This window comes from Saccopteryx leptura, chromosome 3, assembly GCF_036850995.1.
Source record: "Saccopteryx leptura isolate mSacLep1 chromosome 3, mSacLep1_pri_phased_curated, whole genome shotgun sequence".
In the NCBI taxonomy this organism is placed as follows: domain Eukaryota; kingdom Metazoa; phylum Chordata; class Mammalia; order Chiroptera; family Emballonuridae; genus Saccopteryx; species Saccopteryx leptura.
This window is the reverse complement of record NC_089505.1, coordinates 263,197,190-263,213,926: the sequence shown is the minus strand read 5'-3', so window position 1 is coordinate 263,213,926 and position 16,737 is coordinate 263,197,190. Positions and strand designations below refer to the sequence as shown.

The window sequence follows — 16,737 nt, the reverse complement described above, 5'->3', positions numbered from 1 at the left end:
GGAAGAGAGAGACAGAGAGGAAGGAGAGGGGGAAGGGTGGAGAAGCAGATGGGCGCTTCTCCTATGTGCCCTGGCCGGCAGTCGAACCCGGGACTCCTGCATGCCAGGCCGATGCTCTACCACTGAGCCAACCAGCCAGGGCTTAATTTATTTTTAATGTGCTGAAGGCATTAGTGCATCGTGATTGAGAACCAGGCTTTGGAGCCAGCCCACCTAGAGAGTTACTGGTTCCTGCCTCAGGGAATAGTTATGAGGATTGTAAAGCACATATATTGGTACCTGGGACATAATAAGTGCTCAGTGAATGCTATTATTATTTTAATAAAAAGAGAAAGAACAAGTCATTTTCTCTTTATACAACTATTAACTTTCTGCCACACATACATAGTTCCCCTCTCTTGGGATTTTTTAAATAGCTGGCCCAAGTAGTATAGAAGGATTTTTTTTCTTTTGAAAGAAAGGCAATTCAGATGACTTCTAAAGGCTTGTTCTACCCTGGGATTATATGATTCCATGATCCTTGATAAGTTTCTCACATGGTTTGAACTGATGAGTGCCATCTTGCTGGGGGAAAGGAGAAGGAACTGAGTTAATGAGCAGTTACAAGTCGGACGCTCGGATGTGTACTTCACCTCCTCTCATTTCATGCCAGAGCAACCTCTAGCTGAGTCCCTCTAAATGAATATAATTGGGAGTGGGGAACAAACACAGCTGAGAGATACTCATAGGGAGCAGGCCTACGAGGTGCCTGTTCGTTGCCACACCGCCCACCACGTTTTGGGTAGGGCTGAGTAGGAAACTGCTCCAGCGTCAGGCGCTGCCATGCCAGCTGCTCGGGAGGACATGCAGGCATGATGTGGCTCAATTAACAGCAGTACAAGGCCCTGGAAAGGTAAAAGGAGAATGGGAACGGTGTGGGGGACTGAAAGGTCTGCTGTCACACCAACCCAGACAGAGCCCCCGGCGAGCTTCTCCCTGCTGTTTCTGTGGAGGCTCCTCTGTCTTTCAAGGAAGCAGCAAGTCCTTCGTGGAGTGATTGGGCTCGAGGGCGGGCGGGGAATTTCTCTGCCATCAGCCAACATGCAAACCATCAAGATGGAAAGCCCTTTGATGTGGGTAGAGTGGGTAAAGAGAATAACAAATGAACAACACCCCAATTCAGCTGTCCCTCTCCGGGATGTTCCTTTGCCAAATGCAGTCTGATACACTGGGAATGCCAACTCCAGTTGGTGTAAGCCCAGAACGTCTAAACTAGGGTTTCTCAACCCAATCTAGCACTACTGACATTTGGGGCTATAATTCTTTGGGGGTTATTCTGTGTACTGTGGGGTGGTTAGCAGTGTCTGTGGCTTCTGCCTACTAGATAACAATAACACCTGCCCTCCACCCCCCGTCATGACAGTCAAAAATGTCTCCAGACATTGCTACATGTTCCCTGGGGAGCAAGATCACCCCCAGTTGAGAACCACTGATTTAACCAAATCAATACGGAGCTTTTCAGTCACCAGATTTGCTCATACTTGTAGAACTAGAAGTAGTTTCTCTTCCTGCTGCTACTCTCACCCGCTCTTCATAGCTCGGGCACAGTGACAGCAGCTTGAGATTGGAAACACGCCTCTGGACTGTCTTCCTTTGTCTGTGCCAAGGGCCTCCTGCTCCTCCTCTGGCAGGCGTCCGCCCTAATCTGCCCCAGCCTGGCTGGGTTGGAATTGCAAGGGTGATGTCATCTGCCTTCCCAGGAAGGGTGGAACAAAGGTCGGAGTCCCCAAGGACACGCAGCCTCATCCTCAACTGGGTCTCCAAGTAGCTTTTTTCCCCCTTCCTCTTCTGGTTTCAGAAGTGTTTGTTGTTCACCAAGCAATCCATTGTAAGAGGACACACTAAGCTGGCTGGGCTTCCTGTCTCCAGCTGAGCCCGTTTCCTGCCCCTCATGTGTCATAAGAGTGTTGGTTCTGGTCCAGTCCCTGGATGGAATCTCCATGCCTTTTCCAGTATGGTGGTGTGAGCCGGGGGAACTTGGACCCTACGTGATTTTTTCTAGCATGCTTGTGCTACCTGGATCCGGCTTCTGAAATTGAGGAGAGTAGAAATGTGGAAAGCAGGAGAGAGGACTAGAAAGCAAGCCTTCATTCCTTTCATTTTGTTTAATTTTTAAAAACTTCTCTTTCTTACCCTCTTCCTGGAGTTTGCAGACCCCAGCAGCCCGGGAGCCCTCCTTGCCCAGATACTCAGCCTGTTTTATTTCTAGTCAGTTCGCTCTGCTCCGCCCGGGACCTCTCTGTATCTCCTCACTGGGAAGGGGTGTGGAGGTAGGGCGATAACTTCAGGGCTCTGTGGGAGTGCTTTAACTGTCTTTTGAAGCAAATCCTCAAAATCTCCTCATAAAGGAACCTGTTAATTCAGAACCTGAAAGAAGCCTGAGGTGTTTCTGTAACATGAGATTCACCCCAGGGGTGACAGTGGCTGAGGAACAGAACACATAGTGTGCTTGTTTATTTAGAAATACCTTAATCCAGGCAGGTTTTCATTTTGATCTTGTTGCCTTGATAGGCTGGGTGTGGTTGTGACTTTGAGCCCCAAACCCTTTAATAACAGCTTAGGATACCCATCAAGGGCTTCATAAAAGACATTTGCAACTCCAGTGTAGCACATAAAAGATACTGTAAAAAATAAAAATTAGTTTTCCCTAAATACATCTAAATCATACTTAGGAGAAAATGTGTCTGTGTATTCCGATCTGAACCTGCTCTTCCAAAACAACCAACCTTAGGCAAAGAAAAAAAAGAAAGAAAGAAAGGCAGCTGGCCATGTCACTGTCGTACAGTTACCATCCATCAGGATGATTGTGTGATTAATAATACATGTCCCCTTTCTGTGTGACCTAGCACGGTGCTGTTGGTGCAGCTCCTTCTCCAGTCTGCAGCCTGCCCCTCGCTGCCTTTTTCTTGTTCCCCTCAGTCTTGTCCTTGCTTGTCCTTTGTCTGGTTTTGGTCGGCCTTTGTTCCTAAGGAAAGGCCCCTTTTCCCTCTGGAGGGGCTGTTCCTTTAGGGAAAGGCTGGGCCAGGAGGAGCTGCTGGCTGCAGCAGGTGGCCAGCTGTCTTGGCAGAGGACCCTGGCTGCCTCACCTGCCAGGTTGGCAACGTGAAAGGCTCATCCCGCGTTGTCGCTGCCTTCCTCCCTCCCTGCGGTGGGGTGGGTGGGAGCCTTAGCAGATGCTTCCAGGCACACCTTCTCGGGCTGCTCTGGCTGTCCTGGGAAACCAGTGCTCCCAGGCCACCCACTACGTGCCCTGTCAGCAAGGGTGGCTTTCAGTTATCACCCAAGGGTGTTGAAATAATGAAAAACTGTTCCTTATTTTGTAGATTAATGTGTAAACATCTTGGTGGGTTTGGGTTTGCACTGGAAGGAGTAGATTTTGGGTCCGTCGGTGCCAGTTCATGCTCATGGAACTGGAAGTGGGGTGAGTAACTGACAGAAGGGTCGCTGTAGAATCAACAGTCAGGACGTACAAGTGAGCAGGTTCGTGGGTCATTCCCTGGCTGCCATTGAAAGTCTTCCGCAGCCTGCGTTTAGAACATCCTGCAGAGACAAGAAGATTGGAAGCCTATTAGTATGGGATATGAAGGGCTAGTTCTGGGCAGATGTGTCTAGAGATTTTGCTTTGGATTGGACAGAACTTGACTGCTGAGCTTGAAGAACTTAATACTCTTCCCTGGATGACTTGGATGCGCAACTACCACACTTCAGAGCATAAACTAACAGTTAGTTGCCTTTTCAGCAAGAGGTTGAAGTTTGGAGGTGATAGTTTTCTATTCAATCTTATAGAAAGGGGCAGTAAATCTAGTGTCTCAGCACCCTGGGTCCAGGCCCTACTCTCCCAGTGCCTGGCCAGATCTCTTTGAACTCAACCATGTGCTGCCCTATCATTTCTGTGTTGTTCATGGGGCTTGTGGCTTAGCAGGTAAAAATATTTTGCAGATCAAGGTCTTGAGTGAATTTATCTTACCGGTGATGCCTAATCCTTTGCACAAGGAGGCAGTTTCTGAATGTCTTCTGAGCTTTTCTGCCCCACATCCTTCCATATTCTGTACCCTGTTGCCTGTTCAGCAGAAACGGGAGAAAGTGAAATGAATGAGAGCAGGATACTCTGCTGGTGTGATGCTGAGGCACTCACATGTTTGAGGATTGGACATTCCTACATTCCTATATTCCCAAACAGTTGATCATACTTAAGAAGAGCTAAGTAGAGGTTTCATACAGGTGTTTTGCTGTTCTTCCCTTGGGTGGGGTCCTATGACCCTGCTGGCACAAAGCCTCTGCTGCCTATTCTGTGGTTGGTAATAAAGCAAGCTCTCCTCTCTTGCAGATGAGCGTGAAGCTGTGCAGAAGAAGACCTTCACCAAGTGGGTCAATTCCCACCTTGCCCGGGTGTCCTGCCGGATCACAGACCTGTACACTGACCTTCGTGATGGACGGATGCTCATCAAGCTGCTGGAGGTCCTCTCTGGAGAGAGGCTGGTAAGTGTTGCAGTGGTATTAAATGTCTTGCACCATTGGTGGGGAAATGTTTTTGAAAAATCTAGGGTGGACTTTCCTCCTGCTAAATTACGTAATTAATGGTTGATAGTTTTGAAAAGGAGAAACTTGAAAAGTGAGATGAATACATTGGGGAGAGCTCCTGTGTAAACATTTCTGAGTCTAGTTGATGTTCTTGAACCTGTAATAAAGTGGCTATGTTCTAGTAATTTGTGAGGTTACTACTTTCGGTCAGAGAGACCTTGGCTGGTTTGCCCCATTAAAACAGGGTATGGTGCTGGTAATTGAAGGGCCAGGCTGGGGCGCTGGCTCCAAGATGAATCTGTAGCCCACGAGATCATGGAATAATTTTAAATTTGTGTTTTATTGATTCTCTGGAAAATTTGAGCTGCCATATTAAAGTGGCAAGAATTGAATTCTGTCGTCTGATGTTTTTCGCTTCCCTGCACACTTTCTGTTTGGGGGTGGAGGGAGAGGCTGGTGTTTTGTCATCACCTAGGAAACTCGGAGCTTCTGATGAATTCCCCGTGCCTTTTCGGGCAAGGGAGTTTTCAGCCTGCAGTGAAAATTTTACCCCCGTTTTGTTTCCCAGAGCTATTGCGGCTGTCTCTGATGTGACTTGTTTCTGAACCTTAAACCCAAGAAGCTTAAACCAGTCTCTGTAACTGACCCAACAGGTTTTGTCTCATTTGGTTTGGAAATGGATTCTGTATTCTACCAGAGCACACGCAGTTCCATAGGTGGTGGGTGGGACCGAGCCAAACGCTGATGCCCAAGGATAGAGGCCCACATCTGTAGTGACATCACCAGGAAAATATGCTGGCGGTTGGCAGGGCTGCCAGAAAGCCTTATTTTTAACTTGATCTCCACCCTGTAACTTGACAGCCACATGGCTCTGTGTGCGGACAGACCCACACACCTCTGACCACAGGCAAGGACCTAAGGCTGTACCCTGCCCTGTTATTAGTCCACAGACAGAATGGCCTCATTGAGCTTGGAAGAAGAGTTTTCTTTCTTCCAGCCCCTTCATTCAGGAACAGGGTCCTCTAAAGGAGGGTAAAGCCCCATCTTTAGTCTTGTCTGTGGTCTTTGTTCCCCCTGCATGCAGGTGGTGTTGTCTCGTTCTCTTAGGGAATTTGTGGGCCACCAGACAAACTAGATGAATAAAGGAGGCTTCTGCCTGAGACTGTGATGGCTGCCTGAAGGTGGTTTGAGGGGTGAGAGTGGGCCAGGCGCCTGCGTGGAGAGGGCAAATGTCAGTCATTGACTGCATTTTGATATATTTTTTGAAGTGAGTCTTTGAGAGCCTATGCTAGAATTTATTGTAATATCCACCTTTAAATATATTTTTGTAACCAGACTTTCCCCCCTACCTCTCAGCCTTTTTTCCTCTGTTAATGGTTAACCTAGTACAATTGTTTATTGATTTTCTTTTTTTAGGATGATGATTTGAAAGTAGCTAAAAAAATAATAATAATAAAGGTCACATAGATAGAAATTAGTTTGTATTTTTGTTCCTGTAGGGAGTAAATTGTTCACCTCTGAAGGTCTATAATTTTTTTACACCAAGAAGGTTGTGTCCTTGGTAATGTCTACATAATAAATAGGATCAAGTCCATTGCCTCCTTTTTTTATTTTCTGAACAGGGCAACAAAAATATTCACAGGAGAAAAAAAGCAACCAGCAGAGCATAATTCTTAGTTATGTGCGGATACTCCCCACTCCTCTTTATTTGCTGCTGGCAATAATTCTTTTTCTTTTTCATAACCCATCAACCCGAGGAGAGTGGATGGGGAAGACCGTGAGCTTGCACCGTCTTCAGCCTCTCCAGCAGCTGGTGCCAAAAATTGTATTTGGCAGTGACATACTGCTTTGTAAAAACCCCAAGTATTTTTACTTCTTTTATTATCCATTCCTAACAGCCGACCCTGATTATAGGTTGGGCAGTCCGATTAATCTTTTTATTCCAAAAATAAGGATACCATAGATAGAGTGAGCTTAAAGCTCTTGTTCACTTGGACGGGAGATTTTCAGCCTGTTTAGCCCTGTGGTTGATTTGGTTCATGGAGCTTTCTGGAAGGGACACAAACCTCTCTCTGCTGTTGGCTGCAGAGGCTGCCAGGGACTCAAGGTAGAGACCCCCTGTCGGCCAGGACCTCTGAGGGTTTGCCCCAAAGGATGCTTGCATATTCAGGTTACAAAACTAACGACGTGGTTAGAGCTTCAGGTCCGGGTAAATTAATGTCCACAGCTAAGTGAGTATCATCAGATAACATTCAGTCAGCACTGGGCTTTCTGCACCAATGATCCAGAACGCTGGGTAACATAAACATTTGCACTCCATCTGGAGCGCTGTGTCAGTCGGCAGCTCAGCCTCCGCACTTAACCACCAGCTTGGTAGTAGGCAGTGGGTAAATGTTTGAGGGCCCAGAGTATATAAATTTACTTTATTAATAGATTCTTGGAGCAAGTTCATCCCTCTTTATAGAAGAGGAAATGCACCTGATTTTTACTGAGCAAAGTTCAAAGAAACATTACTTTACTGATCCAGACAGTTTCATCCTAACCCCCCCAGCATTTTGACTCAGTAAAATTTGAACAGGTTGCAGGTAGGCATTTGGGCTGTCAGGACACTGGATTCTGATGTACTGGGGAACATCAGAGGGCAGAGATCCCCGTCTCTGGTCCTGGCTTGAGCAGGATCCATGTCTAGAAGTGTCCCTTCCTTTGCCTCAGTTATACTGGCTTATGGAGCAATGAGGAAACTGAGGCTGAGCCAGGAAGCCATTGCTTAATGGGATTGGGTTGATGATAAAAAAAAAAAAACGAACAACACAAATTTCTTTTCAATATCTTACTCTGAAATGACTATGCACTATGACTCTTCATAAAGGCCTTGCTTTAAAATTCCCTAAAAAGTGCCTGACCTGTGGTGGCGCAGTGGATAAAGCGTCGGCCTGGAAATGCTGAGGTCGCCGGTTCGAAACCCTGGGCTTGCCTGGTCAAGGCACATATTGGGAGTTGATGCTTCCAGCTCCTCCCCCCCCCCCCCCCCCCCCCGTCTCTCCCTCTCCTCTGTAAAATGAATAAAAAAATAAAATAAAATAAAAAAATAAAAAAAAATTCCCTAAAAAGTATAGACCCATCCTTGACTTTAGCCTCAACTGAGTAGATAAAAATGGCAAGCACAGAACCTGTGCGGGTCACTTTGTCACCCCAGGGCCAGACTAGATAGAGCAGGACTCGAGGAGTGAAAGTTTGTCCCACAGCAATACTGCCATTTGGAGGGAGCAGGGCCTCTGGCATAATGCCGTCAGGCCCAGGCGTTGGTGATGAAGTGTGGAGCCCACAGTCATAACAGAACCCAGGTTCCAAGCTTGCCTGTGCCTTCTCCCTTCCCTCTGTGGGCCTCCGCAGTGGAGAATGGTCCTTCGTGAGAAGGTGAGTTGTCGACCTTTCTCCTGCCAGACTGAGCCCTGGCCTCCGGCTGAAAGAGAACAAGGCTTTTCTAAACATCTATCTCTGCCCTGCCTCTAGCCCTTGCCCTTTCCAATTGCAGATATCACTGGTTTTTGCTTGCCTGTTGTTTTCCTGATATTCTGTCTTCTTTGTTAATCAGCTTCAAAGAAGAAAAAAGGGAAACTTTTGTTTTGTTTTGGTTTTAGGGGTTTTGTTTTGTATTGTTTTTGCCACCGTTAATTCCAAAACAGGCTGAGCTAGTTGGAAAAGGTAGATTTACTTAGATGTGTTAAGCTTTAAATCCCACATTGAACTGCTCTCTGAGTTTCATATAAAGCCTTTGTTAGGAGAACCATACTAGTTTGTATTGTTGTTGAAACGGTTTTGTGGGCTGGCCACAGAACCTGCCTGTTTGTAGTATCATTTGTATGGGACAGTTTTTTTGTTGTTGTTGTTGTTCTAAATAACCAGCCACCAAAAAAGTGCTCCCGTTGAATTCTGGTCTAATGGCACAGATGTGCAAGGTGAATTAATAGTAGTGGGTACCATATTGTAAAGCACCAAAAGAATGGAGTTCAGAAAGGGAACAGGCCTTCCAGATGGAGTGTCAGGAAACCCTAGTAAGTGGGTGGGTTCCAGTGGGATCCAGGAGGAGAGGTCCAGGTGTGGATAGCAGAGCATATACGGCTGAGGGTCAGCTGTGAGGCGAGTGCAGAGAGCATTTGGGGGTTGGCATCTGCGGGGAACTGGAGTAGGGAAGATAGCCTGGCTGAATTGCAGTGTTTTTGGAAGAAGCAATGAATGGTGACTTTAGTATGTATAGCTTTTAGTTCTTACTGTCACTCACATTAGCTCATTTAGTTATCATAGTTTAATGAAGTGGATAATTAATGTTTCATAAAAAAACCCAGAGCTGAGGGACCAAGGGTCTTGCCCAAGGCAGTGCTGCTAGGTAGGTAGTAAAATTTGGACTCCAGCCCACTGTCCTGTCTGTGAGTCCCTCCTATCCCGGTGAGTCCTGCTAAAGGGGAAGATAGATGCTCCTCCGGAGTAGGTCCCAACCAGTGAGCAGACAGGCAGGAGTTCATGGAACACAGTATGTTGTTCCGTCATTCATTTTAATTGGGCAAGAATTGTTTCTACTCTTCTTAAAGCTCAGAGTGGGGGTGTTTGGGGACTTAATGTGAAATTAGTTTGGCTATATATCATTAATTAGAGGAGATCTTGGAAATTAGTGCTTCCCATCCTACCCTCCGTATTAAGCAGAGGGTGTGTGTGTGTGTTGAAAATCGATTTGTGATTAAAAGACAAAAGCACAAGCAAGAGTTTGTCACACTGTTGTACTGAGACCAGTTAGTGTCTTTTCTCCCTTTCTTTTTCACCTGAACAATAAGATCAGCAGGCACACTAAAATTCACCTTGCATGCTAGTCTTTCATCTTCCTACACATGGATTGTACTATTTTATAGCTGGAAGAAACTTTGAAAGGCCACTAAGTTAGATCCCTTCACTGCATAGGTACTGTAACTTGGTAAGCAGCATGCAGGGTCATTCAGCTGGTGTGTGGCGAAATTAACCTGGGAGCTAGCCATTCCCAATGCCCAGAGCTGGTGTTCTGTCTGCTCTGCAACCCTTGGAGAGCTGTTGCCCCATTGTTTCGAGGTGGTATTGAACATTCATGGAGAAAATCCTTAGGGAGTGGGGGGGGTTACTGGGGTGGAACAGCATGGCCCAGTTCCCCAGTGGCCTTCTAATACACCCTGCTGGGAATCCTCCCTCTGTCTTCCTCATCTGTTCCTGGAGGCCAGATCAGCTCCAGGAAAACTTTATGTTCTCCATTCTATTCCCAGGTCCTGATAAAAACTCTGTTATTGTGATTGTACCATAGCTGTACACATCCTGATGCCCACAGGATATAACTGACCCAAACTCAAGGCTGGGTGGGCAGCTGGGGCAGAGCCATGGACCAAGAAGGGGCCATCCAGCTCCAGCCAGTGCCTTTGTTTCTCTCAGGGCCTTGGGTCCGCTAAGGGCGTTGGTTCTGCTTGGACGGACTTGGCCAAGGCCACACTGCTTCTCATAGGCAGGGCTTGGACTAGCTGCTCTAATTAGCAATCAGAATTATGTTTTCAGATGCTAGAGGTGGTTATTTAGCCCTAGAATTTTTACTCCTCCTTTGGAGTCAGAAAGAAGATGGGTCTGGAGCAAAAGTCAGGGATGGAGCAGTGGTTGGTAAAGATTTGGGACCAGAGTGGACCTTGGGGAGGGGAAACGAGAAAAGCGCCTGCAAAACACAGGAACACTGGCCATGGTGTGGGAAGTTTGTTAAAATTATTTAAGGGAGAATCAGTAAAAATAGGCATTTCCTCAGAGGAACCGCCTTCCTGCCTGCAGAGCCCTACCCCCCATTTCTGAGTCACGTTTGAGTCTGATATTGGTATTGATCTTTGTCTCCACATTAATGACATTTCAAACTGCCCCATCAGAAATGACATACAGGGCAGAAATGCACAGGTTGCCGGGGGAACGAACCTGTGTCACACTAGGAATGTGACAATTAGTGGAGGAAGACAAGCAACACTCCTCTTGGCAGAATTAGCCACTCTTGGTGCAAGGCTTCAGGAAGTGTTATGAAGGAGAGATGCATCCCTCCCCCCAGTTCCATTGTGTTTAGTTCTCTGTTGTTATCTCTCCTTCCTTTTGAGAAGATGGAAGTTTAGTGATATAAAAATAGCTAAAGAATCTAAACTGTCTGCCAGATGGAAACCGAGTCCCTATTTTCTTTCATGTGGAAGCATGTACCACTTGTGGTTCTGAGGTGGTATCAAGGGAACAGCTTCGGAATCCTGGCCCACCACATGCTCACTAGCTGCACAGTGTGTTCTCTGTACAGTGACAACAATAATTATTATTATACAGTATTGTTGTGAGGATTAAACATGATTACAGATATAACCACCTAACAGAGGTTAACACAGTTGCTCAGTAAATGGCAGCAAAAAATTTATAAATCTTGTGGGTTCTATGCAACTTATATGACCAATGTGTTTCACTGTATAGCTTTGTGAGATCACCAACACTTGCTAAAATTAATTTCCCATAAGTATTGCTCCCTTAACTCACCCAAGAATTGTTCTTTAAAACCCTCTGCGGCAGAACATACAAGGCTTGGGAGTTGGTATACTTAAGTTTTAGTGACTTTTACCCCCTTCGTACAGTGCCACCAGCAAATCATCTAACCTCACCGTGTCTTGTTTATTCCTTTGATTTAAAGGGATTAATAGGCCACTGAGGATGAGTGAGCTTCAGTTGAGATGAAGTGTGGGGAAGTGCTGTTACAAAGGCATAATGGTGAGGTGGTAAAGCACATCTTTTTTTCTTTTATTTTTTATCTTGTCTGAACCTTTATTCTCATCTCCTTTGGTAAATATGTTTAACAAGACACATTTATTTCTGAATGTCCTATGAATTTTACTTGCAATATTAATAATTAAATAAAGAATAACTAAATGATGCGCTCTGGAAAGCCATATTAATTCTTTATATTTTGAGAAAATTCCTTAACTTTTCCATTTTTCTCTTTTTTTTTTTTTTTCATTTTTCTGAAGCTGGAAACAGGGAGAGACAGTCAGACAGACTCCCGCATGCGCCCGACCGGGATCCACCTGGCACGCCCACCAGGGGGCGACGCTCTGCCCACCAAGGGGCGATGCTCTGCCCATCCTGGGCATCGCCATGTTGCGACCAGAGCCACTCTAGCGCCTGAGGCAGAGGCCACAGAGCTATCCCCAGCGCCCGGGCCATCTTTGCTCCAATGGAGCCTTGGCTGCGGGAGGGGAAGAGAGAGACAGAGAGGAAAGCGCAGCGGAGGGGTGGAGAAGCAAATGGGCGCTTCTCCTGTGTGCCCTGGCCGGGAATCGAACCCGGGTCCTCCGCACGCTAGGCCAACGCTCTACCGCTGAGCCAACCGGCCAGGGCTGTCCATTTCTCTTTTGAATGAAAAGGATTTGGGGACAACTAAGATGCCTACACATCTCTTAATAACTTCTACTGCACAATAGCCTAGTTTGAGTTACCAGGTACAGAGCAGTAATAATATTTAAAATATAGCTGAAAAATTATGCTTTTTAGATTTGTTTTTTCAATCAGCTTTGAATCACAGAGTTCTTCCTGCCGTGTTTCACTGAAAATAAGACGGTGTCTTATATTAATTTTTGCTCCTAAAGAAGCGCTAGGTCTTATTTTCAGGGGATGTCTTATTTTTACATGAACAAGAATTCACATTTATTATTGAACAAAAAAATCAACATTTACTAATACTGTAACCAGGGGTCCCCAAACTACGGCCCGCGGGCCGCATGCGGCCCCCTGAGGCCATTTATCCGGCCCCCACCGCACTTCCAGAAGAGGCACATCTTTCATTGGTGGTCAGTGAGAGGAGCATGGTTCCCATTGAAATACTGGTCAGTTTGTTGATTTAAATTTACTTGTTCTTTATTTTAAATATTGTATTTGTTCCCGTTTTGTTTTTTTACTTTAAAATAAGATATGTGCAGTATGCATAGGGATTTGTTCATAGTTATTTTTATAATCTGGCCCTCCAACGGTCTGAGGGACAGTGAACTGGCTCCCTGTGTAAAAAGTTTGGGGACCCCTGCTGTAAACTGTAGTCATGTCGTCATAAACATCAGCGTAACCAGCCAAACTCTGAATTCCATCAAGAATTTCTTGTGACTCTATTTCCATGTACAAAGTCTACCCTGTTTCCTTAAAAATAAGACAGTGTCTTATATTAATTTTTGCTCCTAAAGATGCACTAGTTCTTATTTTCAGGGGAGGCCTTCTGTTTCTAAGCTTGAAAAAAATTGCACTCGGTCTTATTTTCGGGGAAACAGGGTATGTATATAAACCCCAAGTATTATGGTTTAGGTATTTCCACATCTTCTCCCTTCCTTGGGACACCAGCCAGCCATATTCTTCTCTACCACCCTTTCTTTCCATTCTGGCCCAGAGTTTAATTTAGGGTATTAGGATTAGAGTAAGAATATCATCACTATTTGGGGGCCCACTTGCCTCTCGTTTTAAATTTACCTTTCTTTTTTTTTGTTTTTTTAATTTTTTTTTATTTTTTTTTTTATTTTTTTTTTTTTTTTCTTCCCCGAGACAGAGAGAGTCAGAGAGAGAGATAGACAAGGACAGACAGGAACAGAAAGATGAGAACCATCAAACATTAGTTTTTCGTTGCAACACCTTAGTTGTTCATTGATTGCTTTCTCATATGTGCCTTGACCGTGGGCCTTCAGCAGACCGAGCAACCCTTTTTGCTTGAGCCAGCAACCTTGGGTCCAAGCTGATAAACTTTGCTCAAGCCAGATGAGCCCGCGCTCAAGCTGGCAACCTCGGGGTCTTGAACCTGAGTCCTCCGCATCCCAGTCCAACGCTCCATCCACTGCGCCACTGCCTGGTCAGGCTTAAATTTACCTTTCAATTGGTGTTTATCAACTTCTCTGGCTCTTACTGGGAGAGTTCTGTTGAGTGGGATAGTTGTGTTGTCTACGAGAGGCATATTATTTATAAACAGTTTGAAGCCCAAGTGGCACAGGGAGAGGGGAGAGTCCCTCTTTTTAAGTAGAATTAATTGTTGGGAGAAAAATACTTGCGGAGTCTTTTGCTGGTAGAGACATTTTGTAGGATTGAGAACCCCATAATGATTAGTTTACTGACTCATTTATATGGCAGCCCTTTGAGATAATTATTGATGTCCTCATTTTATGGGTAAGCAACTGAAAAGTAAGGCACCAATTTGCTAGAAAGTAGGGAAATTATAACTTGAATGTGAATATTTTAACATCAGAATCATTTTAACACAGATCATTACCTTCTCCACTGAATTGTCCATCAAAAGTATACATATTGTGTATATCTGGTTTGCTCGTGTTTGATATTTTAAAGCTGTAAAGGCTAGGAGCAGTAGGAAAGTTTTGTTTGTTTGTTTTTTAACCAGTAACTTAGAGAAAAGTAAAATATCCTCTTCTGGCCCACTCCCTGTCTTGGTTTGATTTGGGGGAGAATTACCAAAAGGGTTGTGTGTGGGGGGGTCTTCTGAAAGTTTTTCGTTTCTTCTGGCTTTTGGAAATTAGTGGATTCTTTGTTAGCCTGATCATTTACCTAAAGAGGTTTGTCTGCCATTTTATTTTAGTTCCTTCCTTTTAGTGGGCTGATGGCTGGTGCTTGCTGGGGACGGGAGTTGCCTTTAGATGTGTGGTGACCTATCCTTAGTTCATCTCACGTGGCCAATCATCATCACCCTGGGGTCCCTTGGATGTGGCACTAGACTTCTCCATCCCGTGGAAAAGTGCAATCCCATCACATCCTTCCCCACCCACACCCTTGCACCCCACGTTCATTCACGTGGGAATGTGCACACTTCCCACTGAGGTTTTGTAAAGAGAGATTGTAGAGGCTTGAATGTCTCATGTGCATTTGGGATCAAGTTTTTCAAGAAAAAGACTGAACTCTGCCTGGTGGAGCTCGGAAGATACTGACAACCCCCATCTGTTCTTTGTTCTCCCCCTCCCAAGCTCCTTCTATAATTCTGTCCACACCATTCCTCTCACTCTCAAATAGGAAATAGCCTTTTCTGCCCTCATAGAATTAGACACCTGCAACAGGTAGAAGACTGCTCTGTCTTCCTTGCTCTGCAGTTCTGGCTTGAACAGACTTTCTTTGTGATTGAAACAGCATGTGGAGGTGGACCACTGTCCCACCAGGCTGGTAGTCACATGTACCTTTGTTGAAGAGAGATTAGAGAAAAAGATCTTGGATAGCAGAGAAACAGCAGGGCCCATGTGTCAGAACTCACACACCTTCTTAGAGGCAGTTAACCCCATCCTTCAACTTAGAACAAGGTTTTAACCAGGGGCCGCTGTGAATTGTCACATTGTTGGCTGTGAGAAATGACCGCAGGTCAGAGAAGGTGAGAGGAACTAAAATTGCACACAAGACCAGATGCAGAGTTGTGCGACTTATTACCTGGGGGACTCCCCACCCCAACAGAGACATCCCTGATGGCATGCACATCTCTCCCTCTGAGGAGAGGAGCACAGATGCCCGCTCCTGTGGCTGACTGAGGAGGCCGTTGGGGGCCCTAATGTCAGCCTCAAACCACATCTCTAGAATCAGCCACAGAACTGGAGATTGAGCCTTCCTATTTTGATGTAATGTCATTAATTGACCTAACATATATAACAGATCCTTGCATTTTCCACTTGTCTGAAATAAATTGTGAAGTTTCTGAAAGAAAATGCCTTTTTGGAGGGAATGGGGTTGTGTGTAATGAAAGCTATCATAATAGTGTGAAAAACTTGACTTTAGAGAAATTTCTTTTTCCATTGCTCTTATCTGAAAATAGAATCTGTCACTTGTGGCAAGGCCTATACTTGTAAATCATCTTTCCTCAGGGTCTAAGCATGTTCTTCTCTGCTTGTTAGTTTTTTGTAGAAAAGAAAGTCAAGGGGAAAAAATGACATAATTTGAGACTGGATGCTTAAAATGATTACTTGTTACCAAGTCATCTTCCCCTCATGTTTTTCATCTAACAAAGATCTGAGGGTCTCAACTACAGAGGGAAGGTGGGAAACAGGCAAGACGTTACGTAGGAGTGGCTGCGGCCCTGCCCTGGTGTGCCACGTTGTTGCACACCTGGTTGCATTTTTGTGTGAGGCCAGCTCTTACGTATAACACACACCATGCCCAGTCCATCTGCATTCGGTCCTCTGCGCATGGGCCTTTGTGCTCTGAACCAAACCAGAAGCCACTGAGAATATAGCACAATTATAAAGCAGTGTTCCCGCCCTCAAGAAGCCAGGAGTCTAGTTGGAAGTAATAGAGGAGTGTGTGAAACAACAGCAGAAATGCAAGATAGATTATGATTAGTTCCTGAACTCTGTGGTCCAGACCATAAATGTACAGAGTAGTTAGAAAAGGGAGGCTTATGAGAACTGGAGTGGTTGGAAATGTCTTGGAAAAGGAAAGGTGTGCCTTGATTTAAGCCTTGAAAAGTGGATGGGTTACAGTGTGATTGCCGAACAGATGTTGGGTAGGTAGGACAGCAGCCACCAGGTCAGCCAGGCCAAGTGCATTCTTCTGGCTAGAAGAAACAGTGCATCAGCCAGAGGTGCGGCCTCTGCTGGGGGAAGTGATGGGAGATAGCGGGGGCTGGGGGTGGGGAGCCAGGCAGGGGAGGGTTTGAGCTTGCTCTCAACAGTCTAGATCAGTGGTTTTCAGCTACCAGGCCACAGAAATTCCATGTTGGTCCACAAGATTAAACCACCCTGATGTATGAAGATTATAGAGTCTGTAATCATTGGGTCATACAACATTAGGTTGAAAAACACTAGTCTAGGTGATTGAGACCCATTGAGCATTTTGTCTGTGTGTGTTTCTTTGGCTTTATTGAAAATGTTTTACCTTCAAAGGACCTCTTGCATTTTGATATAACTGGGTAAAAGGAAGAGACATTTGGAATATTCAAATTAGACTATCATTTTTTCCCTTTACTCTTACTCTATTTAGTGAGTCATGCCCTTTATTCCTGTTGAGCAAATAAGTTTGTAAAATCTGTATTTTCTGGTTTTGCTCACTTTTATTGTTAAAAATGGCTCCTGCCCAAGTGAAAGGACTAATTACCTTTCATGCTTGGGAAGGAGCTTTGTTATGCTCATGTGTGCTGGAGGAGGGCTT

At 45.3% G+C, this 16,737-nt stretch overlaps 1 protein-coding gene across 4 annotated transcripts in view; it reads left to right on the top strand.

The window, feature by feature from the left end:
* Positions 1-16,737, top strand: part of SPTBN1 (spectrin beta, non-erythrocytic 1) — a 215,112-nt gene that overhangs the window by 134,636 nt on the left and 63,739 nt on the right. For all 4 annotated transcript variants that reach the window (XM_066378264.1, XM_066378265.1, XM_066378266.1 and 1 more), the window contains one exon: positions 4,367-4,518. In XM_066378264.1, coding sequence (XP_066234361.1) covers positions 4,367-4,518 — 152 coding nt within the window. The remainder of the gene's footprint in view (positions 1-4,366; positions 4,519-16,737) is intronic.